At 39.3% G+C, this 21,004-nt stretch overlaps 1 protein-coding gene across 10 annotated transcripts in view; it reads left to right on the forward strand.

Annotated features, from left to right (window-relative positions):
• Positions 1-13,342, forward strand: part of RUFY3 (RUN and FYVE domain containing 3) — a 71,904-nt gene extending 58,562 nt beyond the window's left edge. For 5 of the 10 annotated variants that reach the window (XM_038556279.1, XM_038556274.1, XM_038556272.1 and 2 more), the window contains 6 exons: positions 3,817-3,936; positions 5,372-5,471; positions 7,117-7,196; positions 9,149-9,176; positions 9,951-10,019; positions 11,878-13,342. In XM_038556279.1, the coding sequence (XP_038412207.1) occupies positions 3,817-3,936; positions 5,372-5,471; positions 7,117-7,196; positions 9,149-9,176; positions 9,951-10,019; positions 11,878-12,021 (541 nt within the window). In that variant the 3' untranslated portion in view covers positions 12,022-13,342. Of the gene's footprint in view, positions 1-1,317; positions 3,583-3,816; positions 3,937-5,371; positions 5,472-7,116; positions 7,197-8,408; positions 8,473-9,148; positions 9,177-9,950; positions 10,020-11,877 lie in introns of those variants that run through there. The other 5 variants (XM_038556273.1, XM_038556276.1, XM_038556281.1 and 2 more) reach the window with 3 other exon arrangements.
• Positions 13,343-21,004: the final 7,662 nt, after the last annotated feature.

Genomic DNA, 21,004 nt, shown 5'->3' on the forward strand with positions numbered 1-21,004 from the left:
GGAGGGATATAGATACAAGGATGAAAGCACTTTTAAATATGTTTGCAGTTTTTTTATTCTTCATTACTAAAGTCTTGGAATGCACTCATGCCCATGATGCCAGGATCCTGAAGGCCCTTCTCATACTTTAACTCCTTTCTCTCCTCCTTCCCGTCTCCCTTGTCTCTCTTCTTTCTCCTGAGCACTTCTGTCGTGTCCACTGTCACCCCAGCCCACAATCTTAGATCTGTCTCCAGCTCTGTCCCCCTCTGGAGACCAGTCTTGAGTTTTCATCAACTTTGACCAGCTTTTCCCGATGGGTACCTACAATTCAGTCTGCCTGAAACACATTCCTTCTCTGTGCTGCTTTTGTTTCTCTATATGACTGAAACCACCATTTTCTTCCTGGTGACTCAGCTGCCAAGAGAAATGGCTGAGATTTCAAGATTGAAGGAGCCCCGGCACCTACGGTCATTCTGTGTTGACAGTCTGCGTTGCCACTTTAACACCCACTGATGACCCTTCTTTTGTTTGAGCCAAACTGCCCGTGCTTGCACTTTCCCCTTCCATTGCCTGCCCTGATATTTCCACCAGTTAGAAAGGCCCTTGCTCCTCCCACTTCTTCATTCTTCAGATCCATTTTTTACACTCAGGCTCAAATGCCACCACCTCTCCAAAGCTTCCTCTGTGGCTGCTGCTCAGCTAACAATCATATCCCCATTGTCCTGGTTGGAATTCCTGTAGCCATCTGTACCTGTTCATCCTGCTTTCTCGTCACTTTCTGCCTCATGTTATAGCCCTTTACATATGTATCTCCTGATGCGAGTGTGAGTTCCTCAAGGTTAGTGAATGAGTTTTTAAGTTCCCTCGTTGGATCTTAATGCCATGAACATACAAGGCGTTCACTTAGCAGATGCATGAATGAACAGATGAATGGATGTCTTTTATTCAGATAAGTCTTGACCAGGGAGGGTCCTGAATGACACTGCACATTAATGGTAACTCACAAGTTAATTCCAAATTAGTAAATATGTTTGAAACTTCTGGTTTGGCCAACTTTAAGTAAGAAGGAATCAGTCTATCTAAGTGCTTGCTCATAAGCAGTTATATGTTTATGATTTTAACAAATTTTGGTGTTCATAAATTGTGTTTCTGAAATGTTGTGTAGAATCATTTTTCAGTAGTTTTTGTGACTTGGCATTTGAAGTAGACAGAACTAAAATAATGACTGACTTCAAATTTTAAGCTGACTTAATCTCTTGCTATTTTTGTCTTTCCCGTTTATTCATTTTTCTCATTCCCCTTTCACTCCATTTTATTTTTATTTTACTAATTTAGTGAAAAGGATTTGGTGAAACAGGCAAAGACCTTAAATAGTGCAGCAAATAAACTGATCCCAAAACATCATTAGGCATTTTGCAGTTGGTCACCTCTCAAGTCTGAAGTACAACTTAATTGTAAAGAAAGAAATCTGAAAGTTATTACATTTAAGTTCTGATTCTATATAAAATGTCACCAAAAATTGACTCTGAATTTGTTGGATTTAAAAAAAAAAAATTGATATATAGGCCGTGGGTTTTTTTCTTCTTTATTTTCTCCCCAGAGTTAGAACATTTAGTGTAGGTTCTTAATTAATTGCCAAATAAACTTTGAGAAATTACATCTGAGTTGACCAATAAATAAACACACCATTAAAAAAAAAAAAAAAACACCTAGGGATTGGACCCTGTGTGCATATATTATTGATGCCTTTGCAACTCAGCCCCAGACAATATCAGATTCTAGGTGCGCTGTCTGTACCAATGAGCCTGCTGTGCCACTGCGAGTGGTGAACTGGAGGTGACAGCGTATGGACTTGAACTCTTCTAAAGTAGCTCTGTCTCCTAGGCCATGGCCCCTTCCCACTTTCCTTGTGTAGGTTTACCCCCCAAGCCACGGATAAGTACTTAGTATTTCACTACAGTTCTGTTCTCAGTAACTAAGATTGCTTGCAACTTTTTTGCCTTAGTGACTTTTGGGGGGAAAACCCGCATCCTTACATTTCTTTAAAGTACATAGAGATAAAGTTAGTGATTTAGGTAACTTATGATAACATAATAATGTGGAAGCTTGGAAAACCCTCCTAATATTTGTCATCTTCTACCTCTGCCATTTTCCTGCAATTCCACTTCCTATTTAGGTAGCTCAGAAAAAATAATTTTAATGAAAAAAACTCATCTCCTATAAAAAAACAAACAAACCGCACAACACTACACAATTTTCAAATCTATCCTGCTTTTCCTTTTGGAGTAAAGACAACAAGGTATAGACATGGGTGATGGTTTTCCACTGTCATTTCTTGCTAGAAACATTTCCTCCAGAGTTTCTATTACTTTCTGTTCCGAAGGGAGATTTGCTAACATCTCCGGGAAACTAACCATCTAATTATTAGAGAACCATTTCAGCGTAGGAAATACATGATAAACTCTTTATTATTATTTAGTCTAAAAATAAAAATTCCCAGTAGATATCCATACACAGTAATTAGCAGGGCTTCTTTTTCTAAGTGACCACAGATCTACCCCTTTCTAGGCTTTACATTGTAAATAATCCTATAAATACTTGGATTTTTTTTAATGACTTTTGATTTGGGGGAACAAGCTTTACATAAGCCTTCATTCCTTCAAAAAGTTTTGACAAAAATTTTCTCACTTTGATATGATTTGCAGCATTTCAGCTGCTTAGGTGGGAACAAAGATAACCCCCCTTTGCTTCTAGCTTTTGAAACTCTTTACCTTCTTGGAAAAAAAACAGAATTAAGAGAGTAAGACAGATTTCATGTGTGCTTCTGTAGATCCTTACAGACTTGAACCAAAGTCAAGTCAAAGAGCATATGACCAACCTCATGGAATAACCTGTGCTCTTGAACTTATTTTAGTTGTTATAATTTTGCACCTGTTCGTACCTTCATCAACCTTTTGTGGTGATGAATTGCCTTTTCTATGAGCATTTGGGAAGAGTGCTCAAACACTAAAGCATTTCAAAGACTACAGATAGCATGCTTTCCAGTTCTATTCTATAGAGCCCCAGATGTTTCACCTTTTAGAACATGCTTCTTTAGAGGTGCAAAGTTATGGGATATATAGAAGAAAATATTCATTAGAATTTTCCAGAGAATATGATCAGGACTCTTATATAGACCCGGTGCGAAGTTGTTTGTCCACTTAGTCACACACCACCTGGTAGGAATGGAAAAGGAAAGAGATGGCCAAACTCTGACAGAGGCTTTTCCTTTTAGAAGAACTCAAAGCCTAGGTAAGGGTTAATGTATAATGTCAGTGATTTAATATAATTGTGATATAGGGAAGGGACCAGGAAAATGTTCTAATTTCACATGTAAGAAGGTAGTTGCCCGTTTGCAAGTTCCAGTTGTGTGTGTAAAGCAGAAATATAAGGTACCAAACCTATTAGGAAATAAACACAAACAAAAAAGTGGATTTGACTTTAATTACTGTGTACTTGAGGTTGGTTTTGGATATGGATTTTCTAAAAAGTGATGTTTTATTGTTTATCATCTAATGGCTGTAAACTGTAGTACTAGAATAAAAAAAAATGGAAAATCAACTTTTCCTCTGCCTGGTTCACCTTCATCTTGCTTTTCTTTTAGAATTTTTTTCTCCATCTCCCCACCTCACCCCATTCCCATATAATTTCTTCCCCTGTGTCCTACAAGGCTTTTTTTCCCTCTGTCTCTCCATGCCCTCTTCCTCGGGTTGCTTTATTTTGTGTTGTAAACTTGGTCTTCCTCCCCACCATGGCTTTTGTTTTTTATCACGAGTTCATATGACTCACATCCAGATTGCGCCAGGCTGAGCGGGGCCGCCAGTCTGCCGAGTTGGACAACCGGCTCTTCAAGCAGGACTTTGGAGACAAGATAAACAGTCTGCAGCTGGAAGTGGAGGAGCTCACAAGGCAGCGGTGAAGAGAGGGCGGCAGGACCTGCAAGGGTGGTCGTGGGTAATGCTAAGGCTAGCAGTGAGAGAAGGGGGGTCCCATGATCCAGCCCTCTCCGTTCTGTCTCTGCGATGTCCTTTCTCTGGAATTAGCATCCAGGAAGCTTCACATATATCAGCATTCCCAAATCATGTCAACATGCTTTGCGATCAAAGAATTAGGAAGGTAGAACCTCAAGTCCCAGACAAATAGAAAGGAATAAGAGAATTAATAGCCAACATAACACTAATAACAGTATTCCCTACATTTTTACTGTGTGCCAGAAACCTTACAAATTACTACGTAGGCATTTTGTCCTAATACTTCCCATTGATCCTGTTAGTAGGTCACTGTATTACCCATTTTCAGATGAAATTAAAGCTTAGATGGGTTCATTTGTCCAGATCGACACAGTTCAGCTAGTAAGAGGCAGCACTTTAAAAGTCTTTCTCTGATTCCCAAGTCCTTAGCCACTCTTCCATATATTGTCTGTCAAATGAGACTCAATTCTTTGCCAAAGCCACTGACTTCAAATAAAGAAAACTTTGTTGTTCCATATAAAAGCACGTGGCTAGTAAGGACACTGGTGGCTAACAGTATAACTGGGCATTGAGGGATCCCTGGGTGGCTCAGCGGTTTGGCGCTTGCCTTTGGCCCAGGGCGCGATCCTGGAGTCCCGGGATCGAGTCCTGCGTCGGGCTCCCGGCATGGAGCCTGCTTCTCCCTCTGCCTCTGTCTCTGCCCACCACCCCCCCCATCATGAATAAATGAATAAACCTTTAAAAAAAAATAACTGGGCATTGAACATTAAAGAGAGACCAGCTAATTAAGATGAAATGGGACTACAGTGTTGGTGCTTTCATATTGTTTTCTAGTTGACATTTTGTAAATACTGTCTTGTAATTATAGTAAATCCTACTAAATGTCATTCAGTTGACTACAACTCTTTATTAAGAGTTAATATTAAATACTGATATTCAGAGTGGTAACCCATAGGCACTGGGAGATCTTAAAGCACATTTTTTTTTTTTTTAACATTTTATTTATTTATTGAGAGAGTGAGCACAAGCAAGAGGAGTGGCAGGCAGAGGGAGAGGGAGCCCCACCTGGGGCTGGATCCCAGGACTCTGAATTCGTGACCCGAGCCAAAGGCAGACACTTAACCGAGCCACCCCTCAAAGTACATTCTTAATTATCCAAGAAAAATTAAACATATTGTCTATATTTTAGTGTTAGTGGTTTTACTGTAGTGTGTTTTAGCACCTTAAAACTTGATTGTTCATATATATCTGGTAACTTTTTATTAATCAAGTATTAAAATTGAATTGCTGCGCTCTCTAAGAAAGGGGTTTGGCATTCTTTAGAGAATGTATGTGCAGAAATCCAAATTTTGATCCTTTTCCTTTCCTGCCCATCCCAGGCACCAGCTTGAGTTAGAACTAAAACAGGAAAGAGAAAGAAGGTTACAAAACAACAGGAGCATCCCAGGAAAGGGTTCTCAGAAGCCAGAACCCAAAACGGTAATATTTGTTATTACCTTGTTCATTTATTTTTAGAAGCTACCTTGACGAGCCAGACAGTATGCAGATGGCAGACAAAACCCAGAGGGAACACAAGGCCTTGATTCTCATGCTACCTCTAGATACTCTCTTTAACTTGATTTCACTTGGAAAAGAGGATTCATAACCATGATTTTCAGTGACCCTCTTAGCCCTTTCACTTTAGGTTATTTTTGGTATCTTAATAGAAACTTGTGTTCCTTGGACTTCTGCTGACTAATATCTTTAATAATATGTTACAGTAATCCTTCCCAACTCTGATTTCCATTTAACAGAATTGTCTTAAATGTTGATTTGCTTCCGTATGCCTTTTTCAGAATCATGAGGATTTCAGTTTTGGTATACTCAAGGTACTTCTCTTGGGAAAACTAGAACTAGAGTTGCTTGGGAAAAAGAAAGTAATACAGACCCCTTAAAGTGCAACAGTAGAAGTTTATACAGAACAGTCTTAAGAGAGAGACCCCCCCAGCTTATGCTGAGGAAGCTAAAATTGAGTGAGACCATCTCTGGGACCCAGGAAACAGGAGCCAGCCTCTTCAAATAATAAAATGAGAAAAGTATGGAATACCTTTTCTGTCAAAGACAAACCCAGAGGAAAAAGTAGCTTTTTTGTTTATATTATATATAGCAAAGCAGGACAAATTTATAAGCAAGAAATTAAAATATCTAGAGAAAGAGATGCTAATTTGCTGGAGAATAGCAAATAGTCAACAGAAATTTATTATATAGTAGTCATTATTACTAATTAAAAGTGTGCAAATACTACTCTTTTTGTAGCATGGCACCTTTATTAGTTTAGTTTAGCAAACAAAATCTAATTAGATTTACTTAAATTCTTGGTCTGTCTTACCGTGCTTTTCCAGTGAGGCCTTAAATTTCTCAATCTTGGATTGCCCTGCAGTAGGGGTTCCAGGAGTGTAAATGTTGATTTAACCTCCTTTCCTTGATACTTGAGTGGTCTGAGAACATGCATTCTATTTTCGGAGGCTGAGAGATAGCAGCTCAAGGCAGACAGCAGTGTGTGTGTGCCACAGAAAGAATTTGTCACTAAAGTTGCCCAGGCAGGGTTTACAAGCATTGGTAAAAAAGCAGTTTAGAACTTTACATTGGTCCTTCAGAATAGAAAACTCCTCAAGCTGTGTAAGTTGTCATGGCATTGTGGCAGTGGCTTGACTGCGTGTCCAGAGGATTGCAGTCTGCTAGATATGGGGGTTCTTGGTTTTACCAGTTTTCTAGAGCTCAGCTGGGAGTGGGGGGGTGGAGACAAATACAGATATACAGAAGTAACTAAGATACCCTAAGAAGTAACTGGTACCTTGAGCTCACTTTGTAAATAATTAAGATATATTCTGAATTTTATTTGAATTACAAGAGTTAAGGAAAATACCTACTCTGAAAATCATTAGTTGCAAACTCAATCAGAATAATTAGTAAAGAAACGACTTACAGCAAAGAAAGAGGGAAAATATCTTGAAAGTTTAATTCCTTCCCTAAGAAAAAAGCTGCTTAGTTTTATACGTAGGCTAAAACAGTACAGGAAAAATAAATCTGCAGCATCGTTTAGCATTCTGAATAATTAATAAATTGGGCTGTTTTCTTTTGGCAGGATGGGAAGCACAAAATTCAAGAGGAAAATGTTAAACTAAAAAAGCCCCTGGACGAAAGCCACAGGTGTTTGTTAATAAAGTACTAAGAACATTATTTTGGGATGGTGGGAAAGGGGGGGCTTTTGATATATATTGGCAATGGCACAGAACAGACACTGACTTGTAAGATCAACACTCCAGAAAGACATTTTGACAGGGGAGTGAATAAATCAACCAGAGAACACACATGAAACCAACCCATTTAGTACATTTCAGAAGAAGCATAGGATCCCTTCAAGGAAGTTGACTTTTAACAAAACAAAATATTACATAGTACCACTGCATTAAAAAATGAAGGAGGTCCAACTGTATGCCATTCTGGAAGAGCCAAAATCATGGAGGCAGTGGTCGCCAGGGGTTTAGGAGGTATGCGTGGATGAGCACAGAGGATTTTTTTGACAGTGAAAATACTGACATGGTACTATAATGATAGGTAAATGATCTACATTTGTCCAAACCCCTAGAATGTACAATACCAAGAGTGAACCCTAATGCAAACTGCAGACTTGAGAAGTTAATGATGTGTTAATGTAGGTTCATCGATGATTATAACACCAGAGTTTACCCCTTTGCTGTGGAATGTTGATATTGGGGGGAGGGCAGGCAAAGTATATGGGGAATGTCAGGACTTCCTGTTCAGTTTTGCGGTGAACCTAAAACTGCTCCAAAAATCAGTCTATCATAGCAACAGCAGCAACAGCAAAGGTTAGTCACAAGAAAGATCCCATAGAGGGGATTGGAGAGAACCGTACAGCATTTTTAGCAGCTTTCCCTATCCAGGCTTTGCTGCCTCAAGAATGAGACAAGTGTGTCACTATTAGAACAAAGTAGCTGCTGCAGAAGATAAATCACAGTCCAACAAAAGACTCATGATGCAGGTACTTGGCCTCCAAAGCCAGAATGATTCCAAAGCCTCGAAGTTTACTCCCTAAGAGAGCATGGCCTTATCCAGGACTAACCTTAAACTACCCTACAGGTCAGGGGGGCCACAAAAAGGAACTAGAAAGGCTGTAAAATTAACGAGGGCTTAATAGAGCTTGGAGAGTCGGCCCCATTCCGGACTAAAGCCTAGTCATTTACCAACAACGAGGAGTGCGTTGGGTGCCAGCCTCTGATTTAGGCCCGGGGAATGTAAGACCACACACTTCCTATGTCTCTGTTGTGCTCTGCGGCTTAAGAAGTGTGTTTCGCATTCATGATCTTAAAAGTGTCATTCTCCTTGGGAAAATTGAATCATCTATTTCTCCCTTAGAGACGAGAAAACTGAGGAGCACAGAGAGGCGAAGTGGCACACCCAAGTGGTCCCTGCTTATCAGGTCTTCTTTGTTGACATCCTTGGTCTCTGTTCTCCATGTTCTCCAGAATAGCTGCTTCTGGAGCCTGTCTTGGCCGGAACAGCAATCCTTAACCATACCCATGGGATTATGGCCCAGGGAACAGCTTGAAAACCTAGTCACTCCAGTGGTCACGCTGCCACTCAGTGAAAGAATCTGAGCCCCTGTAGGTCTGTGGTATATTATCCCCAGAACTGCGTCTCTTCTTCAGTGCTGCTCCAAATTGGGAAAATCGGGGTTAGCCCAGCCAGGTCTCAGGAAGAAATAGTTCAGCCTCAATAGTTCAGCCTCAACTAATGCACGACCTATGACGGGTGCATTTCTATAATAGCATTACAAAACTATTAAAATGTATTGCATTGACCACTGGAGTTTTACAGGCTGGGGTACAAATGCTCAACTACTTTCTTGTTTGAAAAAAGGAACATACTATAACTCCAAGTCCATTTTTAAACAGGAAACCATAACGTGGGTCAAGCATCAGATTGTAATAGATTTAACAACCAAAGTTTCCTCTCGTTGGAGATCAAGATTAACAATTAGGTCACTCGCAACAACATAAAAGAACCATGGTATTGCTTTGTCTGTGCTTTTGGGATGTCTATATTTAGAAATATAATAAATTGCTGTTTGTTACTGTTTTTAATCTTCATTATAGGCTGCCGTCTCGCCCTGTGGATGGACAGGTAATGGATTCTCCTGTTCACACACAGCTTGTATAAATGATGTGATGGCTCTGCCGTCCCTAGCTGTACACGGGCAGCATGGAAAGTCGGTGAATGCACACAGGCCCCTGTGGCCCCTCCTTTTAACAGTATCCTAACAAACAGGCATTTGCCTGAAGCTGTCATCAGAAGTAGCTCAGCTCTGAGCAGTTTACTAAGTAAACAGCACGTCTTACTTCTTGCTTGAAATTCTCTTCGTGAGGCCTAAGGGGGCTCACTGTACCTCTTTTTCCCTGTTTCCCCTTCCATAAAACAGAAAAAAAAATACTTCTTGATCACTTGGAAATAAATATAAATGGTTGCAAGATGATTTGCAAATGTAATAGGATATGACAACTGCGTGAGAAAGATGATAAATGTGGCCGTGACTGAGCCATTCCGTTATTTATCCAATAGGTTATAAGAAAAAAAAGCCTACTCCTTTCCATTCTCGATGATACAGGAGGACAGGAGGAATGGAGCTTTTTTAAACTTCGTACTTCACACTCATATCCTTGAATTTTCTTTTTATAAGTAAAATCACATTATTATAAAAACAAAAATAACTCCAAAGATCGTGACAGGATTACCAGAGTTGCATTAAAGTGTTAGGACCATATGTAATTTGTTTCTTTAGTTTCCAGATAGTCTATACTGTATATTAATTTTGTGACTAAAAAAATGACTATTCTGAAAGTTTTAGTTTTTAATATTTCTGGGGCTAAGAGAAACTAACTGGCTTAATATGTGGTTTAGGATCAGCCACCGCCCTCTGAAAAGCCACAGATATGTCAGCTGTGCCAGGAAGATGGCAGCCTAACAAAGGTAACAGTGGTGAGAACCCAAAAGCCCTTCATGGGGATTTCCCTTTAATATAGGGATCTTGCTGTGTAGACTGCAGAGTGGGGAGAAAGGCAAAGGAGCAAGCATTTATAAAATAGGGATTTTTTTCTGTCACAGTCAGTAAATTCCCTTTAAAATAAATACAAATAATTTAAAGCATAAATTTGTAACTAAATGTTTTATTTTTTTTCTTTTTTTTTATTTATTTATGATAGTCACACACACACACAGAGAGAGAGGCAGAGACACAGGCAGAGGGAGAAGCAGGCTCCATGCACCGGGAGCCCGATGTGGGACTCGATCCCGGGTCTCCAGGATCGCGCCCTGGGCCAAAGGCAGGCGCTAAACCGCTGCGCCACCCAGGGATCCCCTAAATGTTTTATTGAGTGCCTACTGTGTGGAATGTGCTATTTAACATGAAGAAAGTAATAAAGTGTAGGCCAAGTCCCTGTCTTATCTCCTTTGTGCCATCAGTTTATAGAAAAACCACTTTAGGCTCAGATATTTTAAGTACATTTACATTTCTCAAAGTTACTCAAGTTGTAAGTCACAGAGCCCAGCTGCAACCTGACTTTGGCCCCCAAATCCATACTCTTCTAATGCTTCATCCTGCTTAGAACAAATCAATAGTTTCTTTTGGCGGGGGTGGGGGTGGAGATCAACCTCTGTAAAGGAAATGAGCTGTCTACACCAAAACCACTTGTTTTCCCCATGGATCCTCAAGGGTCTCTGCCAGAGGACTTCCCCAGTCTTAGAGTGGGCAGCGTGGGAACGTTCAGGTACAGTAGGTGTTCTGATGGCCAGATCTTTGACCCGCTCACAGCATATCCCCCAGCATGTAATATGGTGCCCATTTCATAGTAGATGCCCAAGAAATGGGCAAATCACTGTAAGAAACAAGTGCTTCAAGGAGATAAGGAAATGGGCCCAAATTCTGGATTCCAATCCGCATGCCACTATTTGTAATCATGCTGAATTTTAACAAGCAAAATTATAATATGACCTAGTCTTAAATTAGCAGAATCAGATAAAGATGAACTGCCTTTATAGAATTGGAATTCTATAAATACGTCCCCAAATAAACAGCTAGTCTAATTCTGGCTTTTCTGAGGCCACGCAGAGTAACTGCAGTAGGTCAGAGGAAAATTCTTCCCAGGCTTTCAATAACAGTGACCCCTGCCTCTCCTGCACCCTCAGGAAGGTGACTTGTTTGGGAGAAAGTGGCATTATTAACAGGGGAAATTACCCTTCACGGCCTTCACAGTACAGGTCATTCTTCACCAGAGTGACCCACGTGCTGCCCCATGGCATGGCCACTAAAGATTTGAAGTGCTTAGTAAAGAGACTAACTTCCCTACAAAGCTGTGCTCCTGCTACACTGATCTCCCAAAGGATGTGCGTATAGAGCATTATAGGAAAACAGTAAGCACATCAGTGTATTAGGAATCCTGCTCAGCAACATTAACCCAGGCTACCCGGTTCTTTGCCAGTCACTCACCCTGCCTTATATGGAGTATGCTTAGGTACTTACAAACTGGTAGCCCACCCAAAAGCGAATACAATGAATGAAACTATTCTAAAGATAAGTTATGTGTTTATTATCTATTCTTTGGAATTGTTTCACTGCTTCTCTTCATTTAGATCTGAGAACCAGACAGCAAGCTTCTTTGTAGACAGAGATGGTGTGTTGTCAGATACTTTCTGCACATAGCACTCGTTCAGCCGACACTTGATTAGGCATTTAGGCGTTGGCCATTTACTGTCATTTGGCCTTTTACGTTCCATGCATCTGTTCACTCTGCTCTTCTGTTCCCCACCTAACCTCCTCTTCTCCTTGTAGAACGTGTGTAAGAACTGCAGAGGAACCTTCTGTAATGCCTGCTCAACAAATGAACTGCCTCTTCCTTCAAGTATCAAGCCTGAGCGAGTTTGCAATCCCTGCCACGAGCATCTGATGAAACAATATTCTTCCAGCCCATCGTAAGACCGGAAGCCAAGACCTGGACAAGTGTCTCTACCTGTGTTAGATGTCAGGATCTCCTAGAGCCCAGAACTCAAGAATCAACTCCAGCGTTGATAGGAGTGATTTAAATCAGCCAGGTCCAGGGAGAAAAGGCAGTAGTAGTTGGGGGTGCTGGAAATTTTGCTCTTTTTCCCTAATGACTGAATAAAAGTTACTCAGTTGAGCCTCTCTCTTCTAAATCTAAACAACCCACACTGAAGGCTTTATTTTATGACGTCTTTGGAGGGGCTATTCATATTTATGCTAATAGGGATAAAACTAGGGTGGATGATAATGAGAGAGAAGGTTCATACAGATAAGAGAAAAAGGAAAATGATCATCTCTATTATATTTGCAGATTCAAGGGGAAAAGGATGTTAACTGAGATCAAAATAATGTTCTCTATTTTCCCCAGGTGCTGCTAGACAAACCTTGTTTCTTCACCCCCACTGACTACCTCTTTAAAGTACCTACCAAACTGTGAACCCAAACTCAGGGAGAAGAAATTAAAGAGTAATATAAATTTTGAATGTACTTAAAACAATATAATTTATTATAGTTTCAGGACCAAAAAAGGTCCTGGCCTACAAGTGTTTTAAATATCAGAATAAGAGGAACATTTGCCATTTCTTCACTTAATGACTCCAAAAGTAAACATCTGCCCTTTTCAGAATGTCCTACTGCAAAATAAAAGCCAACTCCCTTCCTAGTCCTTCTCTGCTCTCCCAAGTTATAAAATTGTGTTTTAGAGATAGGGTTTGACTCTTGCAACTAGGAGGTATTGAAAGCAAAGCTTAGGTGTAAAGTAAAACAAATTTAATTTATACATGGCTGAGAGCAATTAGTGCAGAATATTTATTAAATTTTCTTGAATAAGAACCTTATGCTGAGCCAAGAATTAGAATTGGTAGACCAGTTTCTTGGAAAGTGTGATGCTCAAATATCTCTGTAGCAAACGCTTTGGGGTAAAAGAGGCAGTTTCTTGGAAAGTGTGATACTCAAATATCTGTAGCAAACACTTTGGGGTAAAAGAGGTAAGTGCATTCCACAAGAAAAAAAGTGGAATGTGCTATTTTGATTGTTACATGTGTCTAGATTGTTTGATTCCAATTAAGACCTATGATTCTGTAACTGGTTTAGAATTCTGGGGTGGAAACATCCTAGAACCATGGTACTTGATAAATTCTCCTGAAAAACATTATAGCCTGGGAAAGAGTTGTTATTCCAGAAGTCTGGCCTGTTACATGGTGAAACTGAGCTTTAAGAGTACTAGGGAAAAATAAAATCTAATAATTCTAGCCTAGATTGTTGGCTGTTTTTTTTTTCCCCTTTAAATAAAATTTTGTGTGTGATTCTTCACTCTCCTTATTTTGGGCCACCTTCATGTTTTCAGCACTGTTCTAGGTGCTATAGGTAATATGGGGAATTATCCTAAATTAGCAAAAGCTATTTTGTAATTAGTTTTGAATGAAACTGAAAAGTGGCAGCCCTGTACATGGAATGTAAGGAAGAAAAGTAATTAGCCACTTGAGATTTTATTATGATTTACACATAAGCTATTTAGCCCTTTTTTTTAAACAAAACTCCAAAAATCTTAGTGCAGCTGTCCACAGAACCAAGGGAACCAAGTCATGAACACCTTGACTTAACATTAGTTGCATGTTCCTTAAAAGCTGTTTTCCACTATTCACGGTAGCATCAATAAGAATACTATTCTGAGGAATAAACAACCAAAGAAGCAAAAAGACTTGTACACTGCACACTATAAAACACTGCCTAAAGAAATTAAAGATACCAACAAAAGGAAGGACACCCCATGTTTATGAATTGAAGACTTAATATTGTTAAGTATATTGTTAATATACTACCCAAAACCATCTGCAGATTCCATGTAATCTTACCACTTCCAGTATTTTTTGCAGAAATAGAAACATCCATCCTAAATTCACAGAATCTCAGAGGACATCCAAACAGGCAAAAAAAAATCTTGAAAAAACAGTTGGGAGATCTCATTTCTGATGGCAAAACTTGGTACAAAGCTATAGTGATCAAAACAGTTGGTAAAAATAACAAACTATGGTACTGGCATAAAGACCTATACACCAATGGAAAAGAAGAGAACTTAGAAATAAACCTTCACATATATATGGTCTAATGATTTTTGAGAGGAGTGCCAAGACCAGAGGGACTTAAAGGACAGTTTTTTTTCAACAAATGTGTTGAGAAAATCAGATGTCCACATGAAAAGGGGGGTGGGGTGGGACCTCTACTATAACATCTACAAATATTAACGCAAAATTATTCAAAGGTCTAAACAAACGAGCTAGAACTCCTAGGGGGAAAAAAGATTTGTGACATTAGATTTGGCAATAATTTATTGGGTAAGGCACCAAAAGCATAGGCAACAACATGGTTGGACTTCAAAATTAACTTGCGGAGAAATTGGAACTCCTGTGCGTTGTTGGTAGCCATGAAGCCACTGCAGAACAGTAGGATAGTTCCCAAAGAAACAAAACTACCATGTAATACAGCAATTCCCCTTCTGGGTATATACTATACTCAAAAGTGAAAGCAGGGACTCAAAGATCCTTTATACACTTCTGTTCATAGCATTCTTTACAATAGTCAAAAGGTGAAGCGACCCAAGCATCCACTGACCAATTAAAGAATAAAATATGATAGAGAGGGCAGCCTGGAGGGCTCAGCAGTTTAGCGCCACCTTTAGCTCAGGGCGTGATGCTAGGGACCCAGGACTGAGTCCCACATCGGGCTCCCTGTGTGGAGTCTTCTCCCTCTGCCTGTGTCTCTGTCTCTCATGAGTAAATAAATAAAATCCTTAAAAAATATATGGTAGAGGGATCCCTGGGTGGCGCAGCGGTTTGGCGCCTGCCTTTGGCCCAGGGCACGATCCTGGAGACCTGGGATCGAATCACACATCAGGCTCCCGGTGCATGGAGCCTGCTTCTCCCTCTGCCTGTGTCTCTGCCTCTCTCTCTCTCTCTCTGTGTGTGACTATCATAAATAAATAAAAATTAAAATAAAATATATATATATGGTAGATATATATATATATGTACATACAATGGAATATTATTCAGCCTTGGAAAAATTCTGATACATTCTACTACACAGATGAACCCTGAAGATACCATGAAACAAGCCAGTCATAGGACAGCTAGGACTCCACGTCTATGAGGTCCTGAGGGCAATCAAATTCAGGCACGGTAGAATGGTCGTTGCCAGAAGCAGGGGGAATGAGGTGGTGAATAGAGAATTTTGGTTGAAGATGAATATACGTTGGCACACGGCTCTGCTAGAGGGTCTAGAAGCCAACACAGTAGCAGTGGGCACAATCCCATATCCAATCTTTCATTAGAAACTAAAGCTTGTGGGCAGCCCGGGTGGCTCAGCAGTTTAGCGCTGCCTTTGGCCCAGGGCGTGATCCTGGAGACCCGGGATCGAGTCCCGCATTGGGCTCCCTGCAGGGAGCCTGCTTCTCCCTCTGCCTGTGTCTCTGTCTCTCTATCTCTCATGAATAAATAAATAAAATCTTAAAAAAATAAAAAGAAACAAAACGAAAGCTTGGTTTCTAGCACCATTCTCCACTAAAAGGAACCAGGGTTCTTTGGAGAAACGGCTGATGCTACTAGGTTTGGGACATCTTGTAATACCACAAAGTAAGGAAGTGGCATAAAAACCAAGGGATGGGGGACATTGAAGGGATATAGAAGCCAACAGAAGAGCTACCCGTGGCCAAAGCCAAAACAATGTGAGCAAGATGATGTCTATAGGATTTTAAAGCCAAAGCACAAAATATCTGAGTCCATATCAATATAAAAGATAAGTGACGGAGAAGCAGCACATCTGCACAGAAAACCTCCAAATGATATATGAAGCTCCTATTCTTTCAAGGAGAGGAAGCTTAACTCCCACCTCCTGAATGTGGGCTGCGCTTATTAGTAATTTGCATAATATAGAAAATGCAATTTTTAAAAGTACGATATAGAAAGAAAAAAAATTTATAGTCACCAGCAAACACCATCTCGGCCAGGTGATCAAAATTAACGCCAGTGATGAGTCACACGGATAACATGAATCTTTGGTTAAGATGTACTGAAAACAGCACCCTTGTGTTCTCTCTCCCCAGGTCCTATAACCCCAATCTAACCATGAGAAACACCTCAAAATTCCAACTGAGGGACCTTTTACGAAACACCTGGCCAGTACAGTGCTCCTTAAAATTGTCAAGGTCAGGGACACCTGGGTGGCTCAGCAGTTGAGCGCCTGCCTTTGGCCCAGGGTGTGATCCTGGAATCCCAGGATCGAATCCCACATCAGGCTCCCGGCATGGAGCCTGCTTCTCCCTCTGCCTGTGTCTGTGCCTCTCTCTCTCTCTGTCTCTCATGAATAAATAAATAAAATCTTTCTTTTTTTTCTTTTATTTATGATAGTTACAGAGAGGGAGGGAGGCAGAGACACAGGTAGAGGGAGAAGCAGGCTCCATGCACCGGGAGCTCGATGTGGGATTCGATCCCGGGTCTCCGGGATCACGCCCTGGGCCAAAGGCAGGCGCCAAACCGCTACGCCACCCAGGGATCCCAAATAAAATCTTTAAAAGAAAAATAAATAGATTTCAGAAGTCACCATGTTTTTATTTATAGTAAAAATCTTTCAAATAACTTCACCTAATATTTCCTCCTACAGGTCCTATTTGTTGGCTTGGGGATTTGTAAATTATTGAGATCTTTTATTCTCAACATTCCTGACAAGTAATTTTGTTCACACATTAATCACTTCTGTAGAAGAAAATTTTCTAAGCATGTCAGTCTACCAAATAAGAAATCAAGTATCTGACACGCAGAATTTCTACACCTAGGATAAAAGGCAAATTTTATTCAAAGACAGCGTATTATCTTAAAATGTAAAATTAGCTAAAAATAGAGCCGGTGACTAGTTGTAAGCATTGCTGAGGATGTCAGACTCCTAAAAATCTATAATTAAGTTTGGTAAAGAGAGCACTCAGGCCTCCAATAGGTAGAGTAGAAAAGCTATACAAGTCCACAAGCAGCAACGATGCCTTTCCATTTGAGGGTGCTGCTTCTGACACAATAGCATCACTCATATTCAATTATAAAGTATATCAAAAATAATTTTTTCTAAGTTAAAGCAGGTTAAAAATTAGTCCAATATTATAACTTATATTCCCTCAGTTGCATTCTTGAGACCAAGAAATGGGCAATATTACAGCCAGCCTATCAGAAATTGTGAATAACTCAATTTCTTTTGAACTCTTGGTTCCAAAATGTCATTGTCAAGTGACAGAAAAAAAGGTTGAGAGCCTCTTTAGTTCAGTTAGAACCAGGTATGTTTTGGGATCACAGGTCTTTGAATATACTTGTGAAATCTCACCTATGCACTTCAGTCTATCACTTGAAAGCACCTTGGTGATCCTTGTTTCACTGAGTCCATCAATATTCTTGTCACACCTTTTCACCAGGTACTTTAAAAATCATTTCATTAGGATGACCTAATTCTGACACAAAACCTAGCAGCCATAAAAGGGGAGATTTAAGAATTGCACCACATAGGGGTACCTGGATGGCTCAGTTGGTTGAGTGTCTGACTCTTGATTTTTGGCTCAGATTATGATCTCAAGGTCATGAGATCAAGACTCACATCATGCTCCACACTCAGCATGGAGTCGGCTTGGGATTCTCTCTCTCTCCCTCTACTCCTCCTGCTCACGCATTCTCTCTCTAAAATAATAAAAAGAATTGCACCACATAAAAAGAATTTCTGTAATGATAAGTAAACAAAATGAGAAAGTGCTGGGGGGAGGGGTATTTAGTTAACTCATTAAAAGAATATAGGGCCCGTTAAGAAAAAAACCCAAACACAATAAAAAAGTGGTCAATAAACATCACAGAAAGACAATCAGCAAAATTCAGTTTGTGGAAACCTCTACAGGTTAATCTTATTTCTTCAAATAAGGGCAAAAGAAATGGAACAGGGAACAACATATAGACTAAAAAAACAGGCACTTCATCTTCATTAATGATATTTGTATGACCAATAAGCTTATATGAAAAAATGTTCAACGTTATCAATTGTCATGAACAGCAAATTAAAACCACAAACAGCGAATTATTACGTATCACACACAGAATGGCTAAAATTACAAGCTGGCAGCAAACGGTGAAGATGTGGACCTACTAGAACTCCTAGTGTTGTTTTTTATAAAATAGGAGGACCACTTTAGAAAAATGAATGTCAATTTCTAGTAGAATTAAAAATACATCAATCTTACAACTCAGGATACTCTACTAAGTACCCAAAAGAAATTAAAACATAGATCCACAAAAAGGCTTGCACAACAATGTTCATAGCAACTTTATTCATAAGAACCCAAAACTAGAAAAAGCCCAATGTCCATCAGTTGTTCACCTAAGTGAAAGGTTAAATAAACTGTGGCATTTACCCACAATGGAATACTATTCAGCAACAAAAAAGGAGCTGAAACATACAGATGAATCTCAAAACATGCTGAGTGAGAATTTACACAAGAATACATACTGTATGATTCCATTTAGAAGAAACCAATCCATGGTAAAAACAGAATTCTAAAAGGAGAAAGGGACAGAAGTGCAGAACTTGACTGGGTAAAGAAATTTTCTGATGTGATGGAAATGTCCCATAGCTTGCTAGAGGTTACGTTACACAGTTGTACATTAAAACTCATCTTGCAGTAGGTACACTTAACATTTGTTCACTTCACTGTAAATTTTACCTCAAGAAAAAAAAACTCTAGTTAACAATTATGTATTCCAAAAAGCTTAAGAGTCAAGTAGGTCTACAACTTTGATATCTATAAAGAAAGAAAAAGATTGATGGATGCACAGATATAATGTGATGAAGAAAATATGATAAAATAGGGGTGCCTGGGGGGCTCAGTCGGTTAAGTATCTGCCTTCGGCTAAGGTCATTGTCCCAAGGTCCTGGGATCCAGCCCCAAAGTCAGGCTCCCTGGTCAGTGGGGAGCCTGCTTCTCCCTGCTTCTGCCTGCCACTCCCCCTGCTTGCTGTCAAATAAATAAAATCTTTAAAAAATATATGATAAAATATTACTTGTATAATCTATGTGCATGTCTAGGCATGTTTACAATTCAACTGTTCTGTATGCTTGAAATTTATTTAAAAATGTTGCAGGGAGGATCCGTGGGTGGTGGCTCAGTGGTTTAGCGCCTGCCTTCAGCCCAAGGCATGATCCTGGGGTCCCAGAATCAAGTCCCGCATCGGGCTCCCTGCATGGAGCCTGCTTCTCCCTCTGCCTGTGTCTCTGCCTCTCTCTGTCTCTCATGAATAAATAAATTTAAAAATCTTTAAAAAAAAATGTTGCAGGGGAATCAGAATAACCAATTACAATGTGTGGATTGTTGTTTAAATCCGGATTCAAATAAAAATTTTTTAAAATTACCTTTCAGATAGATATTTGTGATAAGAAATTAGTATTTTTAGGAATGGTGGTATTTTTTAAAAGTCCTTTTTACAGAAGACATCATGTATACTGAAATAGATAAAATGATGCTATGTCTTGGATTTGCTTTAAGATTAATAAAAGGAGAATGAGTAGATGGGGATAATAAAAGGGGGGGGAACAGGTACAGGATATAAAGATAATTCACAGAAAATGAAATCCCAGAAGTCTTAAACATGAAATGCTACCTCCTAAGAGAATACCATCGTGGATGTTTTTAAACCTGGCATATTGGCAGACTGCTAATATGCTGTGTCTGTGAAGCTAAGGGAAAATGGGCACTTGCGTTGCTGGTACAAACTAAGAAAAAACAAATTATAGATAGGAGTTTAATTTTAGATATAAATTACAAGTGCACATACTCTGATCATTTATCCTAGAGAAATTTATGTATGTACAAAAGGACATAAATTTATACAAGGTAATTCATTTCAGCATTACAATAGCAAAAGATTGGAAACAATTTACCTGTTCATCACTAAGGGATAGGTTAAATTACTTACACCCATAATTTTTTTAAAATGAGAAGATTTTATATATGGATATAAAATGATCTTTGGAATGTATTAAATGGGGAAAAATGGCACAAGAGCATGTATAGTATGCTACAATTTATATTTTTTTAAAAAATGAAGATGTCTATTAGGTATTGGTTTATCTATACAGTAAATATCACTGGATGTTTGCATTGGAAACTGATGACACCACTGCCCAAGTAGAGAAACTAAGTAGCTAAAGTATAGGATGGGAGGGAGACTTTATTGTAAACCCTTTCATAGCTCTTGAATTTTATTTCGTTCAAAAAATAAAATATAAACAAATTACCCCATCATTTATTTTCATATCATCAAGGTGTAAGAACCAAACCAAACCTTCCTATATCCCTGTCCTAAAATTCAGTAAGAAAGCCACCCAACTAAAAAACTGAGCAAGAGATCTAAACAGACATCTTACCAAAGACAATATGCAGATGCAAATCAATATATATAAAAGATGCTCGCCATGTTAGGCCATTACAGAATTGCAAATTAAAACAAGATAACCAGTGAACACCTATTACAATACCTCAAATTCAAAACACTGACAACACCCAACGCTGACAAGAATCAACTGCTGCTGCAGGAACTCTCATTCATTGCTAGTGGGAATGCAAAATGGCATAGCTACCTTGGAAGAGTTTGGCAGTTTCTTACAAAACTAAACATAGTCTTACCATATGATCCAGCAATCGTACTCCTTGGTATTTACCCAAATGAGCTGAAATCTTATGTACACACAGAAACCTACACATGAATGTTTATAGCAGCTTTATTCCCTTTCTACAAACTTCAGAATTCTAATCTGCTGAACCGAGGGAAAATGTATTCCTACATGACAGCATGTTTTTAAAGCCTCTGGAACTGCCTCTACTTTACTGCTGAGTTACAACACT

The sequence above is a fragment of the Canis lupus genome, chromosome 13 (genome assembly GCF_011100685.1).
Source record: "Canis lupus familiaris isolate Mischka breed German Shepherd chromosome 13, alternate assembly UU_Cfam_GSD_1.0, whole genome shotgun sequence".
Lineage (NCBI taxonomy): Eukaryota > Metazoa > Chordata > Mammalia > Carnivora > Canidae > Canis > Canis lupus.